The sequence below is a fragment of the Lichtheimia ornata genome (genome assembly GCF_029851405.1).
Source record: "Lichtheimia ornata isolate CBS 291.66 chromosome Unknown scaffold00002, whole genome shotgun sequence".
Classification (NCBI taxonomy): domain Eukaryota; kingdom Fungi; phylum Mucoromycota; class Mucoromycetes; order Mucorales; family Lichtheimiaceae; genus Lichtheimia; species Lichtheimia ornata.
In genome coordinates, this window is record NW_026695322.1 from 1,142,844 (window position 1) to 1,156,430 (window position 13,587).

The window sequence follows — 13,587 nt, forward strand, 5'->3', positions numbered from 1 at the left end:
AATCTTTTTTGTTTCCCGGTTTGTCTGTACAGTATCAACAATAAAATTTTCTATTGGCGGATGTCTTAATGCATGAATTTGTGTTACCCAATCTTGGATACATACAACAAATCCCTTGTGTGCTTGAATCAAAAGTCATTGTGAGCTAAATGCGCACAGCACGTGCTTAGCAATATGAATGAAACCCCTTACATGTGGTGGTGCTTCTTACTCTATGACCATTCCAAGTTATGTACATCCCCTGATTATCTTATACAATAACATGCTAGTGCTAATAGTAGTAGTGTATGTTTGGAAATGAAATGCAGCCCATGATTTATGATATACAAACGGGAAAAAGATAAATGCAATTTAGAGATGATGGATGTTTCAAAGTTTGTTGCTATTGGATTGCTGAGGAGCGACGCTTTGTCTTGGCCAACTATAGTTGGCATTGGATCGATCATAGCCGTAACGTTTCATGAAAGCATCGAGCTCAGCAGGGCCTCGGGAACCATAAGGATACGTGGAAAGAGGAATGTTACTGTCTTGGTCAATGCGATGCAATAAAGGTGTAAAGATCCGCCAAGCAGCTTCGAGTTCGTCATCACGCACGAAGTTAGCATGATCGTTACGCAATACATCGAGAATGAGTGATTCATAAGCATCAGGGATGGCCATGTCAGCAAATCGTGCATGATAGGAAAGATCAAGGTCCGATTGTAAGGTTTGATATGAAAGCCCTGGTTGCTTGTTGTTGAACTTTAGATAGACAGCTTCATCAGGTTGAATCCGCATTACAAGCTCATTACGAGAGGTGGCCTTGTACAAGTTACCAGCAACGTTGCGAAATTGGATGCGAATCTCCACCTTGGCCTCGTTGAGTGCCTTGCCAGCCTTAAGAATAAAGGGTACTCCTTCCCAACGTTCGTTTTGGATCCACAATGTGAGTGCTGCAAAGGTTGGTGTGCGGCTATCTTGTTTGTCCTTGAGAGTTACATCATCACGATATCCAGGTTTACCGTTAGCACCACCAATGTATTGGCCCAACAATGCATCCTTGAGTGCAATGGGTGGGATGCATCGAAGCACTTTGACCTTTTCATCGCGAATGGCTTCAGGCTCAGTAGAAATGGGTCGCTCCATAGCAATCAAAGATAGCACCTGGAGCAGATCTGATCATCCAAATTGGGCGATAAACTTTAGCTTATGCACTTGTTTTCTCCCACCCTATTCCGCTTTTTCTCACGCACGGTTTTGCATAACATCGCGAATAATGCCGTAATCATCAAAGTAACCACCACGACCTTCTGTGCCAAAGGGTTCCTTGAATGTAATCTGGACATTGTCAATGCTCTTGCGGTCCCAGATATGGTTGAAAAAGACATTGGCAAAACGTAACGTCATGATGTTCTTGACCATCTCCTTTCCAAGATAATGATCAATTCGGTAAATCTAACCGACGAGATGCATACATGATGATGCATAGTGATGAGCTCATCAAGTAAGATAGATGGGTTGACCAAAAGTGATATGCCGCATTTACCTCCTCTTCACTAAACAAGGCACCCAGAGCACGACCCAATTCATTGGAGCTTTCAGTATCCATGCCAAATGGTTTCTCTACAATGAGACGATTGAGGCCGTTTTGAGAATAGACATGGTTGCGTATGCCTTGAGCAACAGGAATAAACACCGAAGAAGGAAGCGCCATGTAAAAGATACGGTTGCATTGACCATGGCTTGCATGACGTCCTTTTTCACTTTGATCGATGCATTGATTGAGTGATTGCCATGACATGTCATCATCGTACAATCCTGAATGATAGCTAGTGATGGCCTTGAACCGATCAAGATCACCACGACCTTCTTCATTGACCTTGATGTACTGTGTCACCCGCTGAAGGTATTCATCTTGAGACATCTTGGTACGTGCATAACCAATGATCTGTGTATTGGCTGGGAGAAAACCATTACGAAAGAGCTTGAACAAGGCTGGATACGTCTTTCTCTTGGCTAAATCGCCTGAAGCGCCCAATACTATCAGAGAATATGCATTGTGAACATGTTAGTCACGAAAAAAAAAGACAAAGCTGCTGTTGTCAAGGCAACGACGTTACGGGGATAAAAGATGTTGGTGTTGTGGTGATCCTGATAGAAACTACATACCAACAATGGTTGCAAAACCATTCAACTCCTTGGTTACTTCTGCTTGGATCACTTGCATAGGACTGGGCATGTTTGGATGAAAAGAAAAATGCAAGAGAAAAACACGAACGCCAAGTCAAGAAAAAAAAACTGAGTTTTGTTATGCTTTATTACAAACGCCGTTTTGGGGGTTGATGGTATGGTAAAGGAGGGGGAATTGACAAGGAGGGCAGCTAGCAGGTGATCGACCTTATGGTGGGATAGAGTTTTTCATCATCATCAGCCATTCATAATCCACAACTGGTATCTGCGGAATTCCACAAACAATATCCCCACACACACACCATAAGCATTCCCATTGTTGTTGCCTGGTTACCATGACAATGTTGTTTTCCTCTCCCCCATTTGACTGCCATCACCCATTCTCACATGCCATTTCATTCTATACGCCGCAATCCGGAGTTGGCTTGTACTCGTCTTTTTGTTGCCATGTGGTGTTGACAATTGTCTGTTCCTCCTCCTTATCGGATAATTTGCCCATCCTATCCCGATCCGAAACTGCTTATGTCAGGGCCATGTGGTATGCTTTTTGCAGCTGATCAAGGTTGCACTAATGCGATCATGCTTTTCATGCCGAGAAGAAAAAAAAAGTCGTTTTCAAGCATTCTCTCCACTACTGTATGTATCATTCGATCGCCGATTCTTTGATCCTTCCTATGTCCTCTTCCCCGCAATAATAGCTCTTTGTCCTACCGCTGCCCCCGGATGAAGGGATCAATAAATACGCGTACTCACATAAACACATGGTAAAATGGACACACAGGAACGTTGCAATATGTATAACTTTTTATCTTCATATGCGTAATCCCCAAAGCTCTAATTGGATACAATTGAATTCGGAAGAGGTAGAGAGAGGTTCATTGTCAAAGGTTGGACATTGTTCGCTGTAGCCCCTCTCAAGGTCCGCATTTATCCAAAGCCCAAACTTGCCGTCACTAGAAAAACATTTCTCATGATCAGTATTTTTTCATAGTACAAGCATAGAGCACATACCCTCCTCCCATGGCAATGAAATCAGTATCAGCCAGGATCATGTATTCGTTCTTGCCAGTCCATGGAAAAATTTTGACGTGTTGATTCTTTTCAGTCCACAGGAAGCTTACATGGGGAAATGAGCACCACCAATAACAAAGGTATCCGTTCATCCAATCACCATCGGCTTACCATTCACCCGTTCCATAATATGATGTGCTTGGTTTCAATGTCTCATTCAAAAAGGCACCAAACACCTATTGTATCCCACCCTTCATTAGCTGATGTTGTCTTGTTATACTCGACAAGTTCCATACCAGATCATTATCATCCTTGATAGCAAGCACACAAGGTCCACGATTGGCTTTTGCACGTCGGTACAGAGTTGCCAAGCTAGTACCATGTTGATCAAGACTATACAGCAGCGACCATTGAGGAGCTACACGAAAGCGTCGTGGCAAATAAGGCCTGACCTGTCAAGGGTTAGGACTATTACTATTCAAGCAACATGCACGCTGGCACTCGTGTTCACACATACCTGCTCAGCAATAGTATCAGTTAATACAGGTACAGTGTCGGGTCGTCGATCAGTGAGCAGTGGTGCTGGCATTGTAGGGTCATGTAAAGTGATAACGGGTAGTACGTGAGATGATGCAGTCTATAGACAAATGAAGGCTTCGAATGCTGATGGGCGCGTTGTCGTCGCTTGTTGGGGGTATACGAGCAAGCTACTTTTGTGAATGCTCTTGGAAAGAATAAAGCGTCCTTGTAGTTGATGAGTGGTGGTATAAGTGAGCAAAAGAGATTGAATTACTGCAGCCGCTTTACAGGATCCCAAATGTCGCTGTTTGTACCACATACCGTGGCGTGTTCATGTGTCGCTTTAATGCAGTATCGCTATCCACAATAAATGGCATGACCCTTATCCTTGATTCCCTGGAACTTGAAATTTTTCCAAAGCCAAGTCTTTGAGTATAAAACATACATCAACATGCGAAAGCTTATGTACTCCTCGAGTATGATGAAATGGGCTGCTTTGACTTCGTGTGTCCCAACATCCTCGTATCATGGAAACGTATGGCTGATGTTGATTCTCAACGTTACTTTTGCATATCATTTTGAATACCGTAATAAAACCAACGTACCATCCATGGTATGGGACTAATCACTTTGTTCTCACAAGGGCACCATGCTTGTTTGTAAAATGATCCGGATGGGCTATGTACCATAAGCACTACGCTTAAGCATTTGACATTGACCATAGTCGTTGATGCCCTGGGACCATGTCTTCGCCTTTTTATGTACTCAAAGCATTGCTATATCCTAATTTCGCCAAGCTGAAGCTCCACAGCACCAAAGGGTGCAACGTGCTAGTGCAAATCCAAGTCCTCGAGCCAAGCATAATAATACCCCACCATTATTACTGAGATGGTCGAAACTATATAGTGTATATCCGATTGGTTGAGAAATTAAAAGACAACGCTAATAAAGCGCAACTAGTTTGCTCGTTTCAAAGGGTAGATGTTGGTAATCATGGTATAGGTGTTATTTTACAATAGTTGATTGGCATCATCATCATGTCTTATTCTTGCAGAATTCCTTACTGAAAAAGGTTGATGCATGAATTTCCCTTGTTACCTTCACAACATGTCACTTTTTTCGTTTCCATACATTGCTCAATAAGGGCACCACTACCCTTTAAGACGACCAGAAGTCATTGTAATCATTATATGGGGATGGCGAGCATTGTCCAAGGGTAAAAGAAATCGTGAGACTATTATGCGGCAAGAAATTGATTGGCTCAGACCTCGGACCTACCACGGAGGTCATATTCCGATTGCCGTAATTACTCATCTGTAAGTCATCATCCTCAAATTCAGGGCCAATGGGCATATAAAAAAGCAGAGCGAGACTTATCCTGTAGCCCATTCCTAAGACACATACATACATACATACATACATACATTCCCTACAACAACATGACTATTACAAGCAAAATCTTTCAACCTCTCAAAGTTGGTGCTACCCAATTATCGCATCGCGTGGTGCTTGCACCATTGACACGTTTGCGAAACGATGATAACCATGTGCCTACTGAGATGATGGCCAAAATGTATCAAGATCGAGCCACTCCTGGTGGTTTATTGATTACAGAAGCTATCCATCTTTCCAAGCAAGGTACCTATCCACGAGCTCCCGAGATTGATACACAAGCACAGATCGAAGGTTGGAAGCGTGTGGTGAAAGGTGTCCATGACAAGGGTGGTATTTTCTTCGCTCAGATCTGGCATAGTGGTAGAAGCACCAATGCTATATTTCGCCCTGATGGATCCAAGCCAATTGCTCCTTCTCCTATTGCTATCAATGGTCTCAATTCGGCAGGTCTTCAAGGCGAGGTTCCAGAGGAAATGACCATCGATCAGATCAAGGCTGTGTCTCAGCAATTTGTGCAAAGCGCCAAGAACTCCATGGCTGCTGGATTTGACGGGGTTGAACTCCATGGCGCTAATGGATACTTGATTGATAGCTTTATCAACACATCCAGCAATAAGCGCACCGATGAATATGGTGGTTCTATCGAAAACCGATGCCGCTTTGTACTTGACCTTGTGGACCAAGTCGTCGATGCTATTGGTGAAGAACGTGTTGCCGTGCGCTTTAGTCCTTGGTCCGAATATCAGGTATGTACGACAACGAGTCATTTTGAAAGATAACACCACTAATATCTGCTGATTTAGGATATGGAAGATGAGACACCTTACGAAACTTGGGGCTACATTGTTAAACAGCTCCAAAAGAATCATCCCAACTTGGCCTATTTGCATTTCATCGAACACCGTGAACGACCCGATCCTGAAGATCCCAACGTGATCTTGTTCAACTCGCTTGATCCTATCCGTAAGCTATGGAAGGGTCCATTTATGTCATCCGGCTATACCAACAAGGAAAAAGAAGCCATTGCATTGTCGGATCGTACAGGCGACATGGTATCATTTGGACGTGCATTTATTGCTAATCCAGATCTTGTCGATCGTCTCAAGAACGAATGGCCTCTCAACAAGTATGATCGCGACACATTCTATGGTGGCGATGATCGTGGATACAATGATTACCCTTTTTATGATCCCAAGAATCCTCCTCAATAGCAACCTTAATGTTATTTAAAGCTATGTAGTTTATTCAATAAACATAAAGCTACATATCATCAACCAATTGATACGTATGTTGTGGGTGGTGATATCGATGTCATTGCGTGGATCATGCATCAACCAATGCGATGGGCACCTTGTACAACGTTCTTTTTGAATTTGAGCTTGCCTTTTTGGTCGAACACCAACAACAGCGCTTCTTCCTGCAACACACACACACACACACACACGCACAACCGACAATGTCAAAGGAATGGATTCAACAACGCATGGCACTCTTACGGAAGCAAGCTGGATTTGCCTTTCACCAGGATCTTGCCATTTCGATTCTTCTGTGCCTAATGTCTGGCAGAGATAAGCACCTTGTCTTGACTGCTGCACCTCATCGATTACAAGAAGTGGCTCAAATGGCAACCATGGTGAGTGGGTGTGCTTCTAGCAACATCCATATAGACTTACGTCCTCGTATTAGTTATCACGATCTCTGTTTGGATTCTCTACGGCCAACGTCGTATGTCAAGAGCAGCAGACACCTTCTGATTTGATACATTCGCTATTCGCTGCCACGCTTGAAGATTACATGGATGTTGCCTCTGAGCATCGGCACAGCAGCTATCATCGCATTTATGGCGACTCGTTACATCCATCCGACTCGGGTCCTTCTTCGATCAACAATCGTTCTCATCGTCAAACACAATCCATGTTCCATAACGACCATTCACCTTCATTATCATCGTTTCCTAGTATCATCAGCAATCGAAGCTATGTAAGTATGCATCAAAGGAAGGAAGCTTGGCAATAATGACTCATACGCAACCCACATGAAAGCATGATGACGATACAAGGAACATGAATCCTGTGAGTCCAGTGGATTTCAACGTATCATCGAGACGACGCACACCTGCACCACCTCCACTTTCACGATATACCCAGCACAACTCATCCGATATGGTCACCTCTCGCCGTGATACCCTTCTTGGTCCTCAACCTCCTTCTACCACAAGTGCACCTTCGCCTTCCATTCGTCGAGATTCGGATTTAGATATCACTGCACGATCGAGTGGAAAACTCGCACAAGCGGTTGTTATACAGCGTCTCGATGAAGCCGATCCTTTGGTTCAAGCTACTTTACTCGAGGTGAGTGGGTGTATGTTTGTTATCACGAGGGTGCTATGAAAGCTCATCACAATGGGTCATCCGCTAGCTCATTGTTACCAAGGAACTCAAGATGGGTAATGCAAGGTACACGGTACCCAAGCCGCATTTTCTCGTGATTCTAGTACTACCAAGGACCCATGAGCGATCCTCAGTATCCTCACAGCTGGTAGGTTGCTTCTTTTATTCATATCATCTATGGCTAATGAACCTTTTATCTAAAGCTGGACAGGTTCTTTGTGAGTTTTGATTTTGATGAGGATACATTTGGCAACTCTTTTTCATCAGCTCGAGGATTTGGGCGACGTATGGCGCTTATCAAGAATGAGGTGGGGTTAAATTAAAAAGTAGGTGAGAAAAGTATCATCTAACTCTGCTACACATTGAAGGAAATTGCAAGTTTGGCGACGCAAGCATCACGTGTGTTCATCAACATTGACATTACCCGGTATATACGAGACATTGTGGTGGGTGTAAGAACACATCCATTGGTACAAGGAGGATTGACAGCACGTGCATCACAAGATCTGGTCAAAGTGACAAGGTAGGAGGGTGGGATGATGTGCTTTATCCTGCACGCTTATTCAATGGGAGGGAATGCATGATGTAGGTCACTGGCAACACTGTTTCAAAGGGATTATTTGACTCCTGATTTGGTATCGATTGCAGCAAGCAAGGTGCTGGGTCACCGGATCCGACTTTTGCCTCAAGCACTGGATGATCAAGGCACACCTTATCGCACAACAGCAGATGTAGTAGCCGAGGTCTTACGAGTTGTCTATGTACCCATGTAATCCTTTCATTTGATAAAGTACAACCATGGAATGATGGTGATGCATTTAAAAAAGCTCTGATTTATGTAATTCAACACTATGTTGAGGGAGAAAACGTTGGTGGGGATCGTATATGAGTGATTGTTGAGTGAGTGAGAGTGAGTGTGTGCGTGTGTGTATATGTGCGTATGGAAGAGAGAGAGAGAGAGGAATGCGAGTGTACTATATCCAAGGGGAAACTACTTTTCACCTTCATTCTTCTTTTCCTTATCCTGCTCATTGGTTGTTGCGGCATTCTTTTCCTTTTCCTTGTCAGCTGCAGCGGCATTGGCTGATGATGGTGCTAACAAGGTTCCCTCTTCGCCCTTGAGATTATCAATCTTGTTGTTGATGAGGTTGTGGAGTGCAATCACTGAACGAATCAAGCTGGAAAGATAGATCATAAGCAATTGATCGTTTGTCTTGGTGCTGAAAGCGTTGACCATTTCCTGGACCTCGAGATTTGGCAACAGGTTGAAAATGTCTTGAAGGTTGTAAATGATCTGATGATTGACGGGGAGTTTGCCAGCGACGACCTTTTGAAGATAATCCCTAATCTCTTCCAATCGACCTTGAAGACCTGCCAACGATCCCAATTGGCCACTGATGCGGGTAGACAATGTTCCCACAGCATTATCCTTGATATCTCTTAGCAAATGCTCCACACCAATCTCCTCGGCTTCTTCTGCAACAATCTCGGAAGGAACGTGCATAAATGTCTTGGTGGTTGCTGTGCCATCCTAGATTACACCGGACATAAAAATTAACCTCTATACATACACACACACACCTCATTTTGCACGCATCCCCATACCTCCTTGATTTCTTCAATGGCAAAATAAGCATCCGTGGGTATTTCAACATCCTTGGGCTTGACATCCACAATGACAAGAACCGGATTGGGTGTGTACCGCTTGAATAACTCATTGATCTCGAGGTCGGATGGGCGTAACTTGGGTCCACTATGATACCAACCGATCATCTTTTCTTTGGCTATTGTAAATGAGATATAGATAGATAAGTGAGATGAAGACAAAATACACGTTTCTATATGTATGTATATGACGTACCGTTGACCTTCTTAAACATGTTGTTCATGCCTTCAATGTAGTTGTGATCGAGAAACCATACAGAGGGATCCTTTTCATCTTCTTCAAAGGGAACTACCAACGATGCCATTCGCGTGAGTGAAATGGGTTACTCGTGCGTTGTATTGTCAATGTGTACCTGCAAAGCTGTTGGAGACGTTTACAGTCTTGCCCTTGTTCTGACCGAGCAAGACGCCGACAACGCGTTTCTTTGTATCCTTGGCAACACGATTGTAGTGATCGGTAGCTGACAAGAGCACCAAGGGGTGTACTTGAACAGTGGTTGACGGTGAGACGGTGGTAGTGGTTGGCATATAGGTAATAATAAGAGAGAGAGAGGTGTGCGTAAATATCAGTCAGGCGGGACGCGTGTATACTTGAAGCCCGCTCACATTGTATGGTAGGTGTCTCCCCCTCCCACTCACACTCACACATAGGGTGGTGCCCCCCCTTGCTTCAACCAATCATATCAGTTGCTGTTGTAGCTGCCGGCTCGCTCGCAGCTGATGATGCTGCTGCTGCTGCTGCTTATTACCTGCTGCAGGTTTCATTACACTCCACCGCAAGCCCTTTTTTTTCTTCTTTCCTTTTCTTTTTTCTATACCTGTACAACCCACCCTTTCTCCTCCCACCCCCCATATGTCCAACTACAACTACAGCTACGTTATCAAGGTAATTGTCACTCTTCATGGTATCCATGACTACCATTGATCGCCCCATGCTCATTGACCCTTCGCTTTACAGTATATTATCATCGGCGACACAGGTAAAACGGGAACGGAAATACCAGGTCTATGAGCTCAACCTTTGTTTCTACTTTTTACACCTCTCTCTTTTTCAAGGCGTTGGCAAGGTAAAGTGTGCCAGGTTATTTAAAGGCGTCGAAAATAGGTCTATATGCAGATACTTACATACATCACATTATCCCTATAGTCATGCCTTCTTTTGCAATTCACGGACAAACGATTTATGCCAGCCCATGATTTGACCATCGGGTAAGAGATACTCTCCCACACATCCCATCATTGTATTTGAGAACCAAGATTTGCTTATTGTGCCTATGTTTAGTGTTGGATTTGGAACGCGTTTCATTACAGTGGTGGGCGACCAGGGTGCCAAGCAACAAATCAAATTGCAGATTTGGGATACGGTATGTGAATGGGATGTTGTTGTAGGAATGGAAGGTATTCATGGGGGATTGGTTGGGTGATTGTGTAGGCTGGCCAGGAGTCTTTCAGATCAATTACTCGAAGCTACTATCGTGGCGCTGCTGGTGCTTTGCTGGGTAAGTTGGGAAAGGGGAGCGAGACACATTTTTCTCCTGTTGTTTCAAAAAAGTAACTTTTTTCACATTATGACTCTTGTCATCATCATCATCATCATCGTTGCTTAACTATAGTCTATGATATCACAAGGTAAGCATACTTTGTAAGCGGAACATGCATCATGTATTAGGGACCCGATTCATTGACCGGTGTAAATGTTGTAGACGAGACACGTTTGAGAACCTAAAAACCTGGTTGCAAGGTATGTTGTGTGGCTCTGTTGTTTTGGGCTACCACCACCACCACCACCAAATGTTATGTGACATGTGATGGATCCTAATGATGTAACCTTGTATCACAAATTTTCCAGATGTCCGTGAACACGCCAATCCCAATACAGTGGTGACAGTCGTAGGCAACAAGAGTGATCTCGAGAGCAAACGCCAAGTGTCACGAGAGGAAGGTGAACAATTTGCAAGGGAACATGATTTATTCTTCATGGAAGCATCAGCCAAATCTGCCGAAAACGTTGAAGATGCCTTTGTCAAGACGGCCCAAAACATTTATAAAAAGATTCAAAGCGGTGTGATTGATTTGTCAAGCGAGGTAAGAAAGAGAGAGACATGGATGGATGGATCAAGGAATAGAAGACTAATGAAATGGGTCATCATCCTACATAGTCGAATGGTATCAAGGTTGCACCTCCACAAGGTGGATCTTCGTTGCCATCTGCGAATGCGTCCTCGGGTGGCGGTGGATGTTGCTAGAGCTTTCTTTTTTACCATCCCTTCTACCTATTTTCCCCTCGATAGAAACAAAAAACATTAGCAGCACAATCGCTCTTTTGTTCTTTACCCATATTCTTTGTCTCATGCTTACACACACCCACACACACACATATCTAACCCATCGCTTTATTACCATGTCAATTTACGATTGGAACTACCCTTTCCTTTTTCTTCGATTGCTCATCCACCCCCTCCTTATTGCTATTTTTTGAATGAACGACTATCCCTGAATATGCATCATTGTTTATGCAGCTTTGGTTACCGTGCAGCATCAACATGGGGTCATTTCATGTTACACGAGATACATCTTGGCTTATAAGCATCTTTATTTTGGATAACATGTGTGCATGATGAGAAAGAAAAAAATTGGGTGTGGCCCAACAAGATGAAAAGAGCATGGTAATACTATATATGTATGAAGAAAAAGGGGGGAGTGCAATGTAAGGAGGGCAATGGGTATACACATGGAGCAAATGGAAACAACATGGTTACTACTACTATGGTCCCAAGGAAGACTCGACCATGATGGCAGTAACACGATAAGGATCCATGTTGGACGCAGGTCGACGATCTTCCATGTATCCTTTTCCTTCTTTACCCACATGGCGTGGAATACGAATGGATGCACCACGATTGGCAATGCCATATGAGAATGCGCTAATATGACCCGTTTCATGCAACCCTGTGAGACGTAAATCATTGTCTTCGCCATACACGTCAATGTGCTCAGAGTGCTTGAGACTCATCTTTTCAATGGCACGTTCGATAGCAGCTAGACCACCTTCTTGACGCATTTCCAATGTTGAATAATTGGTGTGTCCACCTGTACCACTCCAATCATCACTTTCAATGATAGGCTTTGGATGTAATGAGATGGCGATACCAAAATCTTCAGCAACGCGTTCCATAATGTACCGAGCTATCCACAATTGGTCGCCTGCATCAATGCCTTCACAAGGTCCGACTTGGTATTCGAGTTGTCCTGGTGCACATTCAGCATTGACACCCGAAATCATCACCCCAGCATATAAACAGGCTCGATAATGTGCTTCAATGATATCACGTCCAAAGATTTTGCCTGCTCCCACGGCACAATAGTATTTGCCCTTTAGCATAGGCATTAGTACTCAATCATGATGATGATGATGATGACTCCTTTACCTGGGGTTCAGGATAACCATGACGAGGCCATCCATAAGGGCGTTCAGTTTCTGGATCCATCAACATGTATTCTTGTTCAATGCCAAACCAAGGATGTTGATCAGCAAACGTCGTCATCACTTTTTTACACGCATGTCGGTAGTTGGTCGGATGCGGTGTGCCATCTGCATGTGAAAATTGTCATCAGCTATCTAAGTATGTATCGACAATAATAGCTTTTCCACTTGCCTGGATTGAAAGTCTCGCAAAGAACAAGCTTGTTATCGCCTTGACGGAAGGGATCGGGAAACATCGTGACAGGTAGGAGCAAAATATCCGAATCATGACCTTCTGCTTGTCCCGTTGAGGAGCCATCATAATTCCATTCCGGTAAATCATGTACGCTTTTAGGTATCGTGTGCACGGTTCTCGTTTTTGATCGCAGTTGATTGTATCCATCAATCCAAATATACTCGACTTGGATGTTGCCACGTTGATCAAGTTGCATGTATTTTGAAAGAAGGTCGGGTTTCGAGGTGATAGCCATCATAGTGCGTCTGTGTGTATCGTAAATGAAAATGCGGGGAAAAGAAAAGAGTTAAAGAGGGAGAAGAAAAAAGAGTGAAGGGTTTATTTTAAAGATCAACGCAAGTGATACGGGTGTTGTTATCAGTGAAGAGAGTCACTGATATAGAAAGCTGATATCGCTGGGTCGCTAATCGGACATTGCCCTTATCGCAGGATCCGATTGATCATCTTCCACCATACACACACACACTTCACACACAAATGATGGATTGCATAAATACTCAGCTCTTGTGCATACAACAATGATCATGATAAGATTAGGCAAGGCACTACGTAAGAGATCAAGTTGTCATGTGAATCAGTTGGGATGTGGTATGTATGTATTGTAAAAGGAGCGATAAGAGCAAAAAAGTAAGACATGTCCGTTATGTAGGTAGTAGAAAAAGTCTTATATATGCATCAGAATGCAAGGGATTAGATAAGCGGCGGCGGCGACATCCTCA

General features: G+C 43.7%; 7 protein-coding genes across 7 annotated transcripts; 3 read left to right on the plus strand and 4 right to left on the minus strand.

The window, feature by feature from the left end:
* Nucleotides 1-369: 369 nt before the first annotated feature.
* Nucleotides 370-2,218, minus strand: O0I10_000903 (glucose-6-phosphate dehydrogenase; the record flags this gene model as incomplete). The annotated part of the gene is made up of 4 exons (XM_058481003.1): nucleotides 370-1,154; nucleotides 1,233-1,434; nucleotides 1,526-2,019; nucleotides 2,149-2,218. The coding sequence occupies 4 exons, from the start codon at nucleotides 2,216-2,218 to the stop codon at nucleotides 370-372; spliced, it is 1,551 nt and encodes a 516-aa protein (XP_058348567.1).
* A 762-nt stretch (nucleotides 2,219-2,980) lies between these two features.
* On the minus strand, nucleotides 2,981-3,769 carry O0I10_000904 (uncharacterized protein; the record flags this gene model as incomplete). The annotated part of the gene is made up of 5 exons (XM_058481004.1): nucleotides 2,981-3,122; nucleotides 3,181-3,285; nucleotides 3,352-3,416; nucleotides 3,477-3,632; nucleotides 3,698-3,769. The coding sequence occupies 5 exons, from the start codon at nucleotides 3,767-3,769 to the stop codon at nucleotides 2,981-2,983; spliced, it is 540 nt and encodes a 179-aa protein (XP_058348568.1).
* Nucleotides 3,770-5,138: 1,369 nt separating this feature from the next.
* On the plus strand, nucleotides 5,139-6,305 carry O0I10_000905 (uncharacterized protein; the record flags this gene model as incomplete). The annotated part of the gene is made up of 2 exons (XM_058481005.1): nucleotides 5,139-5,840; nucleotides 5,898-6,305. 2 exons carry the CDS (start codon nucleotides 5,139-5,141, stop codon nucleotides 6,303-6,305), a joined length of 1,110 nt encoding a protein of 369 aa, XP_058348569.1.
* Nucleotides 6,306-6,436: 131 nt separating this feature from the next.
* On the plus strand, nucleotides 6,437-8,257 carry O0I10_000906 (uncharacterized protein; the record flags this gene model as incomplete). Its single annotated transcript, XM_058481006.1, has 7 exons — nucleotides 6,437-6,727; nucleotides 6,781-7,074; nucleotides 7,137-7,445; nucleotides 7,513-7,632; nucleotides 7,688-7,792; nucleotides 7,853-8,007; nucleotides 8,074-8,257. 7 exons carry the CDS (start codon nucleotides 6,437-6,439, stop codon nucleotides 8,255-8,257), a joined length of 1,458 nt encoding a protein of 485 aa, XP_058348570.1.
* Nucleotides 8,258-8,475: 218 nt separating this feature from the next.
* O0I10_000907 (uncharacterized protein) lies at nucleotides 8,476-9,677 on the minus strand (the record flags this gene model as incomplete). Its single annotated transcript, XM_058481007.1, has 4 exons — nucleotides 8,476-9,015; nucleotides 9,090-9,268; nucleotides 9,346-9,438; nucleotides 9,503-9,677. 4 exons carry the CDS (start codon nucleotides 9,675-9,677, stop codon nucleotides 8,476-8,478), a joined length of 987 nt encoding a protein of 328 aa, XP_058348571.1.
* A 325-nt stretch (nucleotides 9,678-10,002) lies between these two features.
* On the plus strand, nucleotides 10,003-11,395 carry O0I10_000908 (uncharacterized protein; the record flags this gene model as incomplete). The annotated part of the gene is made up of 10 exons (XM_058481008.1): nucleotides 10,003-10,035; nucleotides 10,108-10,129; nucleotides 10,206-10,216; nucleotides 10,297-10,358; nucleotides 10,432-10,513; nucleotides 10,582-10,648; nucleotides 10,763-10,778; nucleotides 10,853-10,890; nucleotides 10,999-11,234; nucleotides 11,309-11,395. 10 exons carry the CDS (start codon nucleotides 10,003-10,005, stop codon nucleotides 11,393-11,395), a joined length of 654 nt encoding a protein of 217 aa, XP_058348572.1.
* Nucleotides 11,396-11,913: 518 nt separating this feature from the next.
* On the minus strand, nucleotides 11,914-13,103 carry O0I10_000909 (uncharacterized protein; the record flags this gene model as incomplete). The annotated part of the gene is made up of 3 exons (XM_058481009.1): nucleotides 11,914-12,522; nucleotides 12,578-12,741; nucleotides 12,806-13,103. 3 exons carry the CDS (start codon nucleotides 13,101-13,103, stop codon nucleotides 11,914-11,916), a joined length of 1,071 nt encoding a protein of 356 aa, XP_058348573.1.
* Between the last annotated feature and the right edge of the window lie 484 nt (nucleotides 13,104-13,587).